Source organism: Sturnus vulgaris, chromosome 13 (assembly GCF_052056855.1).
Source record: "Sturnus vulgaris isolate bStuVul1 chromosome 13, bStuVul1.hap1, whole genome shotgun sequence".
Classification (NCBI taxonomy): Eukaryota; Metazoa; Chordata; class Aves; order Passeriformes; family Sturnidae; genus Sturnus; species Sturnus vulgaris.
Genome location: NC_142255.1, coordinates 18,051,919 through 18,069,589, shown reverse-complemented (window position 1 = coordinate 18,069,589; position 17,671 = coordinate 18,051,919). Strand labels below are relative to the sequence as shown.

At 53.0% G+C, this 17,671-nt stretch overlaps 1 protein-coding gene across 2 annotated transcripts in view; it reads left to right on the top strand.

Moving 5' to 3' along the window:
• Positions 1 to 6,422: 6,422 nt before the first annotated feature.
• The window catches only part of PCSK6 (proprotein convertase subtilisin/kexin type 6), a 34,557-nt gene continuing 23,308 nt past the window's right edge, over positions 6,423 to 17,671 (top strand). Inside the window, exons 1-4 of one of the 2 annotated variants that reach the window (XM_088172666.1) lie at positions 6,423 to 6,443; positions 12,017 to 12,121; positions 16,735 to 16,845; positions 17,456 to 17,599. In XM_088172666.1, coding sequence (XP_088028792.1) covers positions 6,435 to 6,443; positions 12,017 to 12,121; positions 16,735 to 16,845; positions 17,456 to 17,599 — 369 coding nt within the window. In that variant the 5' untranslated portion in view covers positions 6,423 to 6,434. Of the gene's footprint in view, positions 6,444 to 6,888; positions 7,108 to 12,016; positions 12,122 to 16,734; positions 16,846 to 17,455; positions 17,600 to 17,671 lie in introns of those variants that run through there. The other variant, XM_014874638.2, reaches the window with a different exon arrangement.

Below are 17,671 nucleotides of genomic sequence, written 5' to 3'. Positions count from 1 at the left end.
GCTGACCATGTTCCAGCCCTAAATAGCTGCTTTTCAGGGACAGGTGGGTCACAGCAAACTTTATTTTTCTGGAAACAGCAAGCACATTGTGCAGGGCAGGCTTTCCAAGGATGCTCCCCACACCCTTTTCAGGAAATACCATGCAGCTCTCCTTCGTGCCATGCCAGTTCTGTTTTTTTTTTTTTTTTTTTTTTCTTAATTGGCATAAATGATAGCCTCGGCAAGGACACACCATGTTTTCTCTGGGCTGTTGGATTTTATTTTGAAATCGCTGGTGGTTTGATCTTTGCATCTCTCCACCCCCAGGCTCACCTCTCTTCTCTTGTGTTTCTGCTCCTAGTGCTTGCTCCAGTGCAGTGGGGTTTGCTGGGAAGTTAAAATGCAATGGGGAGACTCATCCTGTGCCAGTCACAACCACGTCCTTGGTATATCACCCCACCTGGGGGTGAAATTGAAAAGTTATGTTTGATCTGACAAAGCCACCATAGAGAGCAAACAGCAGCTGTCCCTTCCTGGTGGCCCCCAGCCCCTTCTAGGAACTTTTGATCCTAAGTCCAGCCCTGGAGCCATCATTCCAACAGCAGAGCCATGCTTTCTTTGGGGGAACCTGTAATGGCTTCCCACTGCATGGTGACAACACATCCCCCATGTGGCACCGGTGTAACCGGCTTTTCCCAGACCTGCTCTTCCAGGGGTGGGGTTGGGTTGGCTCAGTTTATTACCAGCACCCTCTTAACTCCCATGCTTCTCCCCAGTGCAGTGCTCACAGATGAATGATGGGATGGTGGGAACAACCAGGAGAGGTGGAATGATTCCTATTTCACATGTGGGATGGGTGCCACCAGGACACATCCCTGTGGTCCCCTCCCTGTCCCAGCACCCTCGCCAGGTGAAGCATCTCCCTATTCTACCACCCTTTTCCTTCCTTGCCCTAATTTCCAAAGTAACAACAAACCCCAAACCTATTTGAGATGAGTGAAAAGGCTTGGGTTTGTACCCTTTTAGTTCAAGACCAGCACACAGTCAATCATCTTTGATTAATTTCCCCACCCTATGAATGTGTGTGCTGGACCCAGCAGTCCCCAGAGTGCCCTTAGGCCACTGAGCTTCAATTGTTTCTAAACTTCAGGATCCATCTTTTGGATATTTTTTCAGGCCTGAGTCCATAACGGGCCCCTTCTCTTTTATTTTTTATTACTAACATTTTTACTAGGATGACATTTGGACTAGGCAGGGAAATCTTCTTGCTTGCTACACCAGTACCTGACAATCAAGATTTAATCTTTTTGGAGAGGAAGAACACATCAGATGGGGGAAAAAAAAATTCTGATATCTGTGAAATTGCAGAAAAGCAGAGCAGGAGGAGCCTGTGGGAAATCTCCAATCCAGCCTGGAGCAACACAGCGACTGCGCAAGCCTCGACCATCGCCGGACAGATGTTGGTCTAATTACAGCTAAAACCTCTGGTGCTGGGGATGCTCTGCTCCCTGTACCCTGAGTGTATCATTGCAGCCAGGCAGCCTCTCTAATCCCCAATTTAAATCCCTTTGGCTGCTGCTTTCAGTGCTTGGAAGAGGTGCTGGATGGCAGAAAACCATTGGCACATCCTCCTTGGTGATTCCTGTGGTTCTGAGTCTTCCACCCTGGCAGGAGTGCTTTTTCCCCTGTAATTTCCCCCATTTCTCACTGAGAGCTGCCAGGGATCAGAGATTTATAAAATGATTTATAAAATGGGTGTTTCAAGAATTTGGACATTAATTTCCCTGTACCTGCAGTGTTGTGACCAGGGCTGGGCACCATCACAGAGCTGCTGCTTGTCCACACCTCCTTGGGCCTTGCTCCACCTCCTCCCCTCCTTCCTCTCCCTCACATTTGATGTCACCTCTTCAGACTGAAAGCTTAATCCAGATTTAGAAAGGGAAGGAAAAAGGCAGGGACAGGATTTTTCCAGTGAACATAAATCTCCTGGGAATTCACCCAGGGCTTTCCCAGCTGCAAAACTGGTGGCTGCTGCACGCTGACAGCAGCAGTGGCATTGCCAGAGCCCGAGTGCTGCTGTGACACATCAGCCATGGGGATGAAGCTCCAGGGAGGCTCCAAATCTTATTTTTCCATTGGCAAGTTTCACTGGCAGCTCACTTGTGTGCAGAATTTTACCATTAATATCCCCAAAACCATCTGGCCACTAGTGAGTCTGGGGTTATTTTAACACCTGAAAGGGCAAGCAGAGAAAAAAAAGAAATTGAGATGAGTGAATATAAATGTGTCGTGGTTTAACATAGTTCAAATGGAAAAATCCTGATTTGTCCCGCAGATTTACACGTCCCTGGAGAGGAGCAGGGACTGCAGCCGAGATCCCGGTGCTTTGCCATCGCTGCTGTGTGCTGGAGTGAGCCGAGGCAGCTGCCGGAGGACGCTGGAGGCGTTGTGCTGCCGGACAGGTTTGAAGGCTGGTGTTAATGAACTGGTGTTAATGGGCTGGTGTTAATGGGCACCCTGATGGTGAGAAGTCAGCACTGGAGCCGAGCCGTGCAGGGGCTGGAGCTGGGGGTTCTTCCACGTGCCTGTCACCGGAGAGTGCAGAGTCAGGCTGCAGTAACTCCCCGGTGCAGATCCTGAACCGCATCGCTTAATTACGGCAGTGCAAATTTCATTCATTTGGTTAAACCTGGGAGCTACAGAAAGAGCTATTTCCAGATGTGCTGGTTTAATTTTTGCATGCCCACTGTACACAGCTACATGGACAGGGTTTGTCGGGCTCTCCAGCTCCGGGACAAGTTTGCAGCCATCAGCACAGCGATGGCCCCACTCATGCCTCTGCACATCCTGGCACACGGGCTCTGCTTGGGTCAGATAAATGGGTTTTAACCTGATTTGTGCTGTAATCTCCATGTCGACAGGCTCTCATCACGCACAGAATAAAACCCCAGCTCCTGTGGCCCGGGCTCTGTGGGGTTTCACTAAGCAGCTCCTGCCAGCAAGGCTGGCTGATGACTCCAAGCCAAGTGGCTTCCCTGTCCTGATATCCCAGGGACACCTCTGGACCGTGGGTGTTTGCAAAACAGCTTTTGTTTGCTTAACTCCTTGTACTGGAGCAGGCAGAGGCACAGCTCCCACTGTCCTGTCCCTCCTCCACAGGCAGGAACAGAGTGATAGTCCTGCTGCCCAGGGCAGGCAGCTCAGTGCCAGCCCTGCCATCCCACCCCTGGAAAAAATAGCACCTTCTGGGTGCATTATTTGTACTTTCCTTTTCTGAACGTGCCTTAAAAAGAAGGGCTTGGTTTTCAAAGGAGCAGCATTTAAATTACATTCTTCCCTGCTCGTCCAGCTCTTTGCTGTAATCTTACTGCAGTACAGAGCAACGAGCGTGAGTGGGACATGGTGGGATTTTAACTATAATTCATGGACAGATATAAAATGTCAGGGTTATTGTGAATTTTATTCAGGAGAGTTTAAATGTTACTGGTTCAGCAGTGCTTCTTTCCATGCTTCCTTTGCAGCAGCTTTTGTTTCACCTCTCAGCTCACAAAATTTATTGTATAGTCAGTGGCTTGCTGTAATTCTCCAGGTTTTCAAATAATCCCAGGAAAAGAGTTAACTGAAGCCTCTGCCCTAGTCTACATCCACTGCAGAGCAGGTGGAGCCAAAGTCTGTCTTTCTTGACACTCCTGGCAAATCCCTTGGGTTCATCTGGGAAAACTGCCACTCTGAATTTCAAAATCATGTCGGTGGGAGATGGGTCAGGAGCAGTGCAGGGAGCACCGAAACCTGGGTTCCAACGTTGCAGGCAGTGTTTGGGCATGGGTCTCACCCAGCTCACATGGTGTTGCAGGCTGGGCTCCACTGGACCCACACCATGGTTTTACTTTTACCAGGTACCAGTAACTATTCCCCAGATACATCGGGAGTCGTGGTGAATGGCTTTGGGATGGAATGCCAGTGGTGCAGCTCGTAGCTAGGTTTTGATGGCAGTGACGATCACTGATGACTATTGCAGTGGAATGCAGAGCAATTCCAGACGTGGATTCAGTCTGATTCTCCTGGGATTTGCCCGTTTTTCAGCGCCTAATACAGACACAATGAGGTTTTGCACACACACCTCCACAAAGGCAACCCCTTTCCTGTCTTCACTCTCTTCTGAAAAGCTTCAGAAAGCTTTTCCCACTGGCATAACCTAAGCCCTTCCTGCTGCTGCCAGAGCTCCTTCGCCCTTCTCTGCCCCCTGTGGAGATACTGTGCCCCTCCTTTGCATCCCCTGCCGACAACCCTCAGACCTTCCCCAGCAGAGCCAGGATGTTTTGAAACCAAAGAATTTTCTTTCATCTATTCCCACCTCTCCTCTGGTTCTGCCCCACTGCATCTCTCTGGACGTGCATTGCACACGTAGCACACCCAGCACCCGTCAGCCCTGCTCATCCATCTCACACACCTTAATCAATGGGAAACTTGAGGAAAAGCCCATAAACCAGATAGGAAGTGAGGATTGGATTTGCAATGTGCTGGTGCTAATGGAAACCATCCTTCACTGCATAATCAGAAGGAATGGCCACGCACAACCCATCATTTCTGCCCAGGGTGCTCACAGGGCAGCTCTGTGAGGACATGTGAGGTGATGAGCCCTGGAGGCTCCAGTGTCCCTGCAGTGATAACCCACAGTGATTTCCTTGAGCAACATCTGATAGTGAGCACAGTCACCAGACTCCCTAGTGCCTGCAAATTGTGGCAGCAAATTGTCACATCCCTAATGCCAGCACAACACTGCACACAGAAACCCTACAAATTCCCATTTTGCTGATATTTGTAATTTCCCAGGATAAGCCTGCCTGTGACACAGGGACTCACCTCCATCTGGCCCCTCCGTGTATTTGCTGCCTGCAAATGGGTCAAAGCCAGGCCAGCACAGGAGCTGCCAGAGGATTTTGGCCCTGTCTGATACAGAACAGGCTCCCTATAAATTTCCCTTGGATTAATCTCATGGCTGAGCTGGGAGTACTTCTCTATTTCCTCAGGCTGTCACTAGCTCACCTGCCCAGTGGCAGGGCTGGTACAAGTGGGTGGCACCAGACTGATTTTCCCCTCCAGCTCCAGTGGTAGGTTGTACTTATTGCTCCTTGGACACCCTCTCGCCTCCCCACACCCAGGTGGGTTTTGCAAATCTGTTTGGGCTCGGGAAGATGTTTGTATTATGATGGATGGGGTGTGGGGCTTGTGCCCCAAATACCAGTCAAATCTGGTCAGGGTCTGGAAAACAGATGACACCCACTCTGGGACTCACAGCCACCCTGAGACCATCCCAGCTAGAGCCTGTGTATGCAGCTTCTCAGGGAGCCCCAGGCACATTTCTGAAGCTCGAATATGATTCAGGTAAAGCTCTGGTGTGATGTGAGTGAATGCAACGCCACTGAAACATCCTTTCATTTCGGGCAGTCATCAGCTCCGTGTCAGCCTCGCAGGGAGGGCTGTGGAGCAGAGCATCCCTGGCCCGCTCCTGAGCCCGGCCTTTGTATGCTCCACCACCTTCCCCAAACAAAGCCCAGTTTCTAATATCCCACGAGGTCTCTGCTGTTCTCTGAATGGCATCCGTGGGAGGCAGAGTCAGCACTCCAGTCCCAGCCCGTGGCTTATGGTGGTTCTCCTCGGGTGTCCACGGCCACGTTTATCCCCACAATTCTGTCCCAAAACCCTCCCCACCAGCCAGTTCCTCTTGGCCTTTCCCAAGCCCACGAGGAGCTGGCTGGGGTACACGTAGGGGTACAGGGGGATGCTGGGGGTGGAGGGGAGATGCCCAAGGAATGTGGGGGAAGTGCTGGAGGGATGCAGGGGGAGGTGCAGTGGGATGTGCTTGTGGGGTTATTACAGAGGGGTGAGGGAGATGCCTGGGGGATGAAGGGGGAACGGGGGGAACGGGTGGGGAAGACGTGGGCAGTGCCAGCGCATTCCAGGGAGACAGGGGAGGTGGGGAACTCAGATTGGCTGCCCAGGGGGATGCAGGGGCTACGTGGGGAATGGAGCCAGGGAATGCATGGTGGGCTGGCTGAGGGAATGCAGGGGCAATGTGAGGAATCTCTCCGCGGGGTTCAGGTGGTACCTGGAGAGCAGATCTGGAAGGATGCATGGAGGGCTGCCCGGGGGGAATGCAGATGCACAAAAGAAGATGCAGTGCTGGGGCATGCAGGGGGATACGGGGGCGATGCGGGGGCTCTCTCTGAAGGGTGCCATGGGTTACCTGAGGAGCCGAGCAGGGAGGATGCATGGGGGCTGCCTACGGGAGAAGGAGGGGAGGTGCTCCGGGGAATCGGGAGCACAAAGGACGATGAAGTGGGGCGCGGGGGGAAACCCGGGGGGCAGTGCTGGGGCATGCAGAGGGATGCGGGCGGATGCGGGAGGGTTGCAGGTGGTTGTTCAAGGAGCAGCACCGGGGCGCGCAGGAGAGGATGCAGCGGGTACACGGGATTGTACGGCCACATACAGGGGGAGGCAGGGAGGGCTCCGCGGAGCAGCACCGCAACACGCGGGGGAATGCAGGGGTCGGTCCGGGGACCAGCGCCTGGACGGGTAGGGAGGATGCCGAGGGGCACAGGGAGTTGTCCGGACACACGCGGGGAAGGGACACAGCCGTGCACGGAGAGGTCCGGGCAGCTGCCCAGAATCGGGCAGGGGGGCTGCAGAGGTGTGCGGGGGGGTTTCCGGGGAGCAGCGCCGGGCACGCAGCGGGGCTGCCCGGCGGCAGGCGGGGGGACGCGGGGGGGCAGTGCCGGGGGCCGCCCCGTCCGCCCGCTCTCCCGGGCCCTCCCCGCCCCCCCCGAGCATCCCCCCGCCCCCGCGGGCTGCGGGGCCGGTTAAAAGGCGCAGCGCCCCGCTCCGCCCAGCCCGGCCCGGCCCCGCACCATGCCCGCCGCCGGCCCCGGCGCGGGGAGCGCGGCCGCCCCGCCGCCCGCCCGCCTCTGCCTGCTGGCCCTGGCGCTGCCGCTGGCGCTGCCCGGGCGCGGGGCCGCCGCCGAGCCCGCCCGCACCGTCTACACCAACCACTGGGCCGTGCGGGTGCGGGGGGGCCCCGCCGAGGCCGCCCGCCTCGCCGCCGCCTACGGGTACATCAGCCTGGGGCAGGTAAGGGGCGGCGGGGGGCTCCGGGAGCGGGCAGGTGCTGGGGCACCCGAGCGGGGCATGCGGGGCTGGAGGGTCGCGCTGGGGACCGGCGGGTGGACCGGGGAGCTGCCGGGGGTCTCACACCGGGGGTCCCGCAACCGGAGAGGAGCCGAGGGTTCCAGGAAGCTACCGAGGGTCCCGCGATCGGAAAGGCGGAGCGGTCTCGGGAAACTGCCGGGGATTCCGGCGCTGGGAGCTGCGGCAGATCCCTGGAGTGGGGAGCTCGGCGCCGGGGAGCTGCCCGAGGTCTCGCACCGGGACTCCCGGTACCGGGAAGCTGACGATGGTCCCGGGACCGGGAAGGCGGCAGGGGTTCCGCGGAACTGCCGGCACTGCCGGGACCGGGGCAGGATCCCAGGAGTGGGAGATGGACCCCGAGATCTCTCCGCTGGCGGAGGTCTCGCCGAGCTGCCGGGTCTCCCGGGACCGAGGTGGTGCCGGGGGTCCCAGGAGCGGGAGATGAGCCCCCCGGAGCGGTCGGGATGAGAATGGAGACGATGCGGGGACGCTGTCGGAGCGCTTTGGCCCGGGGGCGGGCTCCCCCCGGGTGGATGCCCCTCCTCGGGGTGCCCTCGCCCCGCACCGCTGGGGGGTTGCACAAGTTCCTCCCACCCCGGAAAGTTGGGTTCAACAAACTTTGGACTCTCTGGCCCGGGTTTATCGGAGAGCTTGGGAACACAGAGAACTTTTGCTTTCAAACCCCCGCAGAATGCTGGTGTCTTTAAAGCGATTTTCCGCACAGCAGCTCGTTTTCCTCTCAATTTCCTCATCCTTTGCAATCCCAGATGCAGGCTCGTGTCCTCGGAGTTTGTTCCAGAGTTTATTGCCATGGCGGTGCCCTGTGCTTTTTTGGCTGGGTGACACTTCAGGTTGTCCTTCTGTCCAAGGTGTCTCCCGGACTACAAATTATAACCTTGCTTTATATCGCAACCCTGCTTTTAACTATAATTAAAGTCACGGGGTGCTGCATAAACAATTTTTTTGGGGGGAGGCTGAATTGGGCACATTGTCTCCTGCACCCGTGTCTGTGACCTCTCGTGGGGGATAACCCCTCACATCCCACCCTCAGTCTCCTACCTGCAAGCTTGGCTCCCATCCTACCAAGGAGAAAATAACATTCATTGTTCAATTGCCTCTATCACAGGGCTGGGCGAAGGTGGTTGTGCAACCCAAAGGGCTTTTCATTGTTTATCCCTCTTCAGCCAGAGAATATCTTGATTGAACTTCCCACTCTCCCAAGTTGCATCAGCCTAACGTCAGCTCCTGGTTTGGGGTTTTGCTGTGTCCCTTCCCTGCTGGACCATCTGTCACCCCTCCCTCCTTCCCCAGCATCTCGGCTATGTGAGCTCATCCCAAAGATGCTGGAGGCATTTGGCCCATGGGCACAGTGTGGCTCCACTGGAGCATCCATCCTTCCCCCCTGAGTCTTTTCCCCGGGGCAGCCCTGTGCAGGCTGGAGAGCAGGGGAAATATTTCTGTGGTTGCATCAGGGTGTTCCTGGTTCCCGCCTTTCCCCTGGATACTGGGAGCTCGTGCACCCGCTGGGGCTTCCCCAGCTGCTCTCAACGCCCTGCCTTCAGCTCTCTATCTCTCCAAGCTTTTCCCACCGGGTTTTGGGCTTTTTCTGCTGGGTCCTGTCCAGGGTCAAGCCTTGAGGACTGCTTTCCCTGCACGTGTGTCATGTGTGACATTTGCAGTGTTGTGCTCAAGGTTCATGGTATGTGACATGGGCATCCCCCTCTTCTCCTCCTGCACCATCAGCTTGTGAAGCTGCTTGGTGATAGCACTGTCCCCAGTGAGATGTGCCCTCCTGGGGGGCCTGATTCTGGACAAAACCTGCTGGAGAACTCTGTCAAGGATATTATCACCCTGGGAAGTTATTTGTGTGGAGTCTAAAGTGGTGAGGGAGGAGGAGAGGTGATGGTCTCTGGAAGACCCAGCCGTGTGCAAGGAGGCTCAGCCCTGCCTTGGTGGCTGGTGACCTCTTTTTCTCTGCGATGCAATCCTGGAGGCTCCTGACATGCCTGGAAAAGGCACTGCCGGGGTTGGCACACACAGCTCTGAGCTCTCCACGCATTTTCCGGTGCCCAAACCAAGAGCCAGGACGCTCTAAACCCTTCTGGGTCATGACAGAGTGACATTTCCCGTGGGGAATCACTTGCGTCAACTTCTGTTTAAGTGAAGCAAATAACCAAACAAAAGAAACGGCTTTTACACCCTCGAACGCCTGCTCATTCCTGGTCTGCTCGTTCCTCCCCGCCGGGCTTTGTTCCCCGGCTGTGCCGGGGCGAGCCGGGACAGGCCCTGGCCGAGGGCGCTGCGGGGACCGCGCGGTGCCGGAGCCCCGGCCAGCGCTGCGGGCTCGGGGGTGATGCTGAGCCCCTTCCTATCCTGGTTGCAGGATTTATATTAATTTTTCCATGCGTAGTGTCCGACACCCAGTTTTGGAAGGGCTGCCACACCCTCAGTAGTCTCACCTGCAGTACAGGAGAGGGATGGAATTAATTTGGGGCTGTATTTGGAGCTTTCCTGGATTCCTGTCATCTCACAGCTCTTGGCTTGATCCTTACAGAGCTGAACGCATCCGTGATCATTTGAGAATTGCATTCTTGAAGGCAGGAGCTCAGCGACTGGACCCCTTGTCCCTGATGGGAATGGGTGGTGTCCCCAGGAGGGGAGTACTCACTGCCTTCCCAGTTGGATCCACCCTTCTGGAAGGCACCAATGCTGGTGTAGCTGTACTTTGCACAGATAAAATGGTTTGGGTGAGATGGGGTTGCATTGCTGACTGACCACAAGGAGGACAAAAAAATCCTTTTTCATTTAAAAGAAAAATGACATTTACAAGTTTTTCTCCTTAGAATATCTTAGGTGAAACAGGACATTTGGAGGTCTACCAGGCTGGTCCACCGGGACCAGCCTCTGCTCAGACTTTCAAGGTATTCCCAGCATGGGAAGGTTTTTCTTATCTTTCTGCCCATAAATCCCAGGAGGATAAGGAAGTGGGGCACAGAGTTCTTTTCCTGCTGCTCTGGCTATGTATCCCCAGAGCTTGTGATGAAGTCATTACCTTCTCTGTGCTCTTGCTGCTTTGCATTGCATGGTGATTTTGCATTTATTTGTGAAAAGGAAGGAGGAAATTCTTTACTTAGGAAGGAATTGTTAACTGTAGGCACGGTGAGGCACTGGCACAAGTTGCCCAGAGAAGCTGTGGATGCCCCATCCCTATTTCAGGCCAGGCTGGATGAAGCTTGGAGCAAGCTGGTCTAGTGGAAGGTGGCCCTGCCTATGGCAGGAGGCTGGAACTGGATGTCTTTAAGATACCTTCCAACCCAAACCATTGCAGGATTTTATGGTAAGCCTTATACTCTGATTTCTAGGCAGAATGAGCAAGAAGCAGGGTGGCCTTGTGAAGGTTTCCCTAAAACATGGAGAGGTTGAAGCACCCTCCTTCTCTTTTTTAAGTGCAAATGGTTTGAAGAATGGGTTTAAAAGGCAAATGCAAATTACAATGAGCAACCTCTTTATGCGGATGTTAAAGAAAATGCCCAGCTATGCTGTAATGTGAAGGGGGAAGAGGGAGAGTTTAAATGAATTTGAGTGGAAATAAATTATAAAAATCACACTAACAGTAGTAAAGTTGGTGAAATGACATCCTGGCATAAAAGGCAGAGCAAGACTAATTAAATATTTAATGCTTGTAAGAGACACTGGCAGATCTCAAGGTATCAAGTGTGATAAAGATGTAAGTAGTTGTCATCTGCTTTAGCATCTGATCCAGACAAACCTGTTTGTTCCCTGCTGTTCCATTGCAACCAGCCCTGGTCTGGCCTCAGGAATGTCACCCTGGCCCCTGGGTCACGCATGGTCTTAAAGATGTTGCCTCATGGGCTGCAGATGGGTGCTTGTAGGATGGCCCTTTCTGGTCCTGTGAGCAAGATACAGAGACTGTCACTGGCTCCCAACATTCAGCTCCTGACATAGAATGTGGAGTTTTTTGGTGGGGGGAGGAAAAAGAGAAAACCAAACTCTGCCACAAGTGAATTTATAGCAAAGTCCCAATTTGTACCCAAATTATGTGATCTGGGAGCCACATACCAGTAAGCACAGCTTTTGGGTCATTCCCTCCCGTCCCTCTGGCTGTGAATCCCCATGGGATGTTTGCATGCGGTGTCTGGCTGAGATCCCTTGATTCATTGCATAGCCCCAGGACTTTATCCGTGCTTTTGAGATGAAAAAAGAGGAGTTGTGGTGTCTTCAGATGCCAGGATGAGAAGGCCAGAGGCAGCGCAGCCACCCCAGGGCTTGGCAGGGTGGTGTGGCTGGCACCATGTTTTCCTGCAAATGCTGCCATCCCTCACTCCAGGCTATGCACACTTATATCCCATGCCACCCCTCACTCCAGGCACACATATCCCATGCTTCCCAGGAGCATCCCAGGGCGAGCAGGGATCGCATCACCTCTCCTTATGTGCAGCCAGGGCGAAGCCAGAGCGTCGGGCGGAGAAGGCAGGAGGATGAGGCACAGCTCCCCTGACTGCGCTGCAGCTGCTGAGCTCATTTTTAGCTCATTATTTCTGCTTGGGAGCTGATGAAAGGCAGTTTTCAAAGATGCATTTAATGGGTGAAAATTCATAAAAATGTTTTCCGGGCTCTGTTGTGCCAGTGTAGCGTCTGACCACCAACGCTGTTTGTCACAGCAGTGGCACTGGGGCTTGTGCCAGCATCCTGCATCCTCCTGAGCCCCGGGAGCTCTGTGGGAGTGAGGGATTTGGGGTGCAGGGCACGGCTACACTGATGCTGCCAGTACAAAATGGGGAAAACAGACTTTAAAAAAAACCTAAACCCAAACAACCTCTTTATTTTGCAGATTGGAAGCTTGGAAAACTACTACCACTTTCACCACAGCAAGACATTTAAGCGCTCCACGCTGAGCAGCCGGGGACCGCACAACTTCCTCCGCATGGACCCCAAGGTACAGGGCTGGGCACCCTGGTGTCCCCCAGCCTCTGCAGGGTGGTGAGATGGAGGTCCTCACCTGTCCCTGGAGAAGGCTGTTGACTTGATCTGGGTCAAGTGTGAGCTGGAACATCTTGGGATGACATGTTACCCTTGAGCCACAGCCCTGTGCACACACGAGTGACTCATTGGACATGGGTACAGAGAGCGGTGGTGAAAAATACGTAAAAGTGACTAAACACTAACATCTGCCTGAAAGCTGGGAGGAAGAAAAGAGGGAAAAGCTTTCCAGGACTGAAAGGCTGTTGCATGCTCGGGGTGTTGATCCAGTTGCCACAACACTTGCTGCCTCAATGGTTGCTATGTGTGAAATCCTTGGCAATAGCTCTGCATTGCTTTTTTCCTAGAGCAGAGCATCCAAAGGGATTTTCAGCGCAGCTGAATTGACAAAAGCAATGGGGAGGGGGGGAAGAAGGCTAGGAGGGACCTGAGCTTGCTGGTTTTGAAGTGATGGGGAAGGGTTGGGGCTCCCCTTTGGCTGTCCTCCTCCCCCAGCTCCTCCTGAGCACTGTGAGATGTGACTTGTGCAGAACAGGGGAAGAGTTAATGGTGGGAAGGGCCTATTTGGGAGAGGTGAACATGAAAACAGAAAAAGCCATTTTAGTGACGGTACCCATGCTGTAGCAAGCTGCTGGTGCCTGAGCATCCTTGGGGTGCTCAGACACCCTTGGGGTGCTCTTTCCCAAGACAGTTCCAACCCACATCCCATCCACATCTCCAGACACACACAGCAGCCCTGCTCTCCCCAGGCTATCCGGAGAGATTTGCTGTTAAATATTTGGACAAGGTCTGTAGCACATTTTTGAGGAGATGGCCTATGCGTGGCTGCCTGCGTTGCCAGCGGGGGGAAACCTCAGCAAAGGGAGCCTGGTGCCCTGGAAGTGTGCTGGGCTTTAATTAAAGCTGTTCGCCCTCAGGGGGGTGCATAGGCATCCCGGCAAATTCTCTGCATTTGAAATGCCCCCATTTAAATGAGTCTGGTTATAATGCAAACTAAATCAATTGGCTTTTTAGTCATATTAACCTTTACCTTACCTTGGAGCTCTGTGGGCTCCAAGCTGGAGCAATTAACTCCTGTTCTCTTAATCCTTCCTTATCAGTTCAAATCCTGTTGGCATGTCTTGTCTCTCCCCCTCTTCCATGTACATTTACAAATCAAAAGTGATCCATTTGGATGGCACCAGCTTAGCATGTATGCAGGAAAACATCACCTCAAGGCACAGGACAGGAGCTGGAATTGGGAAGATGGAAACAAATCTTGCAGAAATCCTGAGGAACCAGCCAATCCAGTTGTTTGCAGATGTTGGGTGGTTCATGCCTTCTGGGGGCTATTGTTTCCAGTGCTGTTATTTGTTTGCTGTGGGGGTCTGTGGCATGAGCTGGGCCGGAGGACCACAGCCAAGCTCTCCACTCCCAGGAGAAATCTGGGAAAGGGGAGACTCCAGGACACACAGGGAAGGAACTGGGGGTCCTGATCCTTGTGTGACCACACTGCTACTGAGCTGCCCTGCTGCCCCAAGAGACCCTGCAGCTGGCTGCTCTTTCTGGGGCTGATGAGCCAAGAGATGTGTCAGGTGATGGAGAGGGAGGAAGGATGCAGCAAATCCAGCAATTTCTGGGACACGTCATAGTGGTGGAAGCTGGGGAGGGACAGTGGGATGCAGAGTGGGGTCACACCATGCTGTGCCACCCCTCTTAGGGCTCCACTTGCAGCTCTTATTGCCATAAACTTTCCTGGCTCACTGGAATGCTCGTGTTGGTCCATGCAGTGCTTGAGCCTCCATCCTCACTGCTCCAGTCTCTTAATCCTCATCGGGGGATGCCATGGCCTTTGTCCCTGTGCCTCTGGCCATGCACCACGGCAAAAACCCCATCTGAATTATTTGCTGTGCTTTATGGCAAACGTGTGCTGGAACCATCTTGTCTATCCTGGATCTTTAACTCCTGCACACCCACTGGGATAAGTCAGACTATCACTTTTCTGGAGCTGCAAAGGGAATTGCACCCTCACGTGTGCTGGTTATTGTGTTTGGTGGAGCTTCCCAGGCTGGCCAGCTCCAGGCCTCATCCACTGAAATTTCAAAGGGATGGGGAAGCATGAAAAGCTCCTGCTCTGTTTCCAGCAAGGGTGAAGGGTTCCGTTTGGGGCTGCCTGTGCTGCTTCCTCATGGGGTCTTTGGTGCCAGTCAGTCACCTCCTTATTGCTAACTGCTGCCAGTACCTAAAGGAGCTCCAGGAGAGCTGGAGAGGGATTTTGGATGAAGGCCTGGAGTGTCAGGATGAGGGAGAATAGCTTCACACTGACAGATGGCAGGGTAAGATGAGATACTAGGAATAAATTCGTGGCTGCAAAGGTTGTGAGGCTCTGGCACAGATTACCAAGAGAAGCTGTGGTTGTCCCATCCCTTGAAGTGTTCAAGGCCAGGTTGGATGGGGCTTGGAGCAACCTGGTCTCGTGGAAGGTGTCCCTGTCCATGGCAGAAGATTTGGAATGAGATGAGCTTTAAGGTCTCCCCCAACCCAAACCAGTCTGTGATTCTGCACTAATTAGGATTTGCAGGAGTAGAGCAGGGACCCTGGGTCTCAGGACTGTAAGAGTGTGGGCCATTTCTAGTAGTAAAAAGCCATTCTTTTTATTTTTAAATTTTTTTTTTACATTTCCAGGAAGCTTTTCCCCCACCCTGAATCAGCAATGAAAGTTGATCTGAGTTTCATGAGCTGCAGGAGCTGTTGCAGGGATGCCCCAGACTCCATCCTGCTTGCCCATTTTCCCATGCCAGCCGCATTGATTTATCAACCCTTCCTTGAAATCAATGCCCTTAAACTGCTGATTTCTCTGTGTCCATGCACGACATCTCCATTGACTCCTGGCTGGCAGTGCTGGGGTCGATCAGGAGTCTGTTTGAGATGAAGACATCCCTGTGAGGCAGCTCCTGGCAAAAAACCCCCAAAATCCCACGCCTTACCATCATTCCTGCATCCTGCAAAGCAGCAGGGGAAGGTGGTAGCTGTGGCTTGGGCAGGGAGACTCATGGAAATGTTGCCAGGGAGTGGTGCTTTAAGGAAAAAAGCCCATTATTTGGGCCATAACCTCTATTTAGTGTATTTTTATTTTTTTTTAACTAGACCATGAAGTTATATTTTTGCTTCCAGTGTTTAAATCCATCACTGTGTAAGCAAAGCGGTGCACTCTCGGCAGCCAAGGCAGCGTGGAAAATCATTTTTCTATGAAATACATTTTTTTCTTTTTTTCCCCTTTCAACAGTGGTTTTTTTCTTTATAATATATATGTGTTTAAAAACGCAAGCTCTAGGCTGGAAGCTGTCGGGTTTCTGACATCCACCTCCATCCGAGGCACAAAGCAATAAACTGTGCAAGAACTCAGTTCAGCTGACAGTTTTACATAAATGAACTCAACAAAAGTTGCACTTCGTATTTTTATTCCTTTTGTTACAAAACCTTAGTCACAACAATAGAGACATCCCCATGAGCAGCTCCCAAAAGACTTGGAGTCATCAGGAAAAAAGTGTCCAGCAAAGAGGGATGTGTCACACAGCCCTCATAGTTCATTGGCTGGTGCTTGCTTTCTTCCCCAGCATGAACATCTGTAAAGATTTGGTCTATAAATTACTTCTATAACCTTTTTTTTTGCTAAACTTGTGTTTCACCTCCACAAAGGCAGGAAACCCCTTTGTGTGGCAATAAAGGGTCTGGGGGGTGGTTAATGCTTGATGGGAATGGGATGTGACTGCGTCCAAAGCAGCACCTTAGGCAGCTCCTGCCACAGCACCGTGGGCAAACACCAGCATTTCCCAATCATGGCCTTTTCCAGATCATTTCCCGTTTGATCTCTCTGCGTGTCATGCCCTGCTGGAAAGCAAACAAATGTCAGAGTGGTCGGCTCCAAGGCCACCTCACATGCAGCCACTGCCAAAAATACTTGTGTGGAGCTGGCCACATCCCCTGGGATCTGCTACAGCCGTGTGTGGCCATGACATATTTTTGGGAAATGCATGTTGTGCTTGGGTGAAGCCCCCAGTTTTTATAATTTTATCGGGAGGAAGGAGCTCAAAGGATGAGCAGCCCTGGAGCCAGGTGGAGCAGCCCCAGGGCTGAGCTGCTGCCTCCCAGCCAACAGGAAGGATCAGCCCAAAAACTAAGCCAAGCACCTGAGTCTTCTCCAAAACTTTGACTAAACGCTGAAATATGTGGTCTGTCTCCAGCGCGTGCTTCTGTGCTTCGCTAAGCCAGGGGGAGTTCAGGCACGCGCTGGAGGCGACGTTTTTGTGCTCCAGGGTTTTGCTGCACTGGAAGAGGAATCTGGTCTGGCTTAGACAGCACAACGAGCTGAGCTCACCCTGTCTGTCCGTCCATCCGTCCTGTCTCCTTCCAAACAGAGCTGCTGTCTGCACAGCAGCTCTGGCCACGGAGATGGGGGTTTGCCAGAGCATGGGGTGATGCTGGAATGGGTTCAGGCTGAGGCTGGCATTGCTTCTGCATCCCACATTTCAGTGGGCAGTGCCAGGCTTAGTGCCCATGAATGATGCTGACCCGGGTCTCTGCTTGCAGGTGGACTGGCTGCAGCAACAGGAGGTGAAGAGAAGGGTGAAGAGGCAGGTCCGAGGGGAGCCACATGCCCTGCCCTTCAACGACCCAGTGTGGCCCAACATGTGGTACCTGGTGGGTGTTTCCCTGTCACCGCTTTAGGGGGGGGGTCATTTATTTCTAAGCAAATGCATAATCAGTCTTTGCTCAGCTCAGCCAGTAATGAAATAATAGCATCAAATGTGCTTGGCAGCAGGATTTTAAAACTGTGAATTAATACCCCTGAGAGTTTGGTTTGAAGTGTTTCAGCCTTGTTAGCAGCCTCTCATCATGGTCTGCACAGCAAAGGTTTGGGAACAGCACCGCTGTATTTTACTCATCCCAGAACTGCAGCCATCTATTTGTAATACAATTTTTCTCCTGCCTGCTTCATCGATCTGTATTTGACAGGGAAATTCATTGAAAATTAAGGGTGGAAAGGAAGTGAGCAGTTCAAAACCCAAGAGCCCATAGTACTTGAAATGGAAGAGGAAAAGAATAATAGGGAGATAGCATTGCCTGGATTAACTGCTGCTGGATGGGTTTGATCTGTGGAGTAAAGTTATAACAAATCTGCAAGTTATATGGCAGGGGGTGGGTTGTAAATATATTTTCTGGTTGATTAAATGAGCTCCCAGCCTGGCTGTTTGCTTAGATGGGCTGGAATGGGGTTGCAGCCCTTTTGCAGCTGTGTTTGTCCCCTTAGCACTGCGGTGATAAAAACAGTCGGTGCAGGTCGGAGATGAACATCCTGGCAGCCTGGCAGAGGGGCTACACGGGCAAGAACGTGGTGGTCACCATCCTGGATGATGGCATAGAGAGGAACCACCCCGACCTCCTGCAAAACTATGTGAGCTGGGGGATGGACGGGATGGACTGGGGCTGATCCTCACCGTGAATTGATTTATGGAGAATTTCAGTG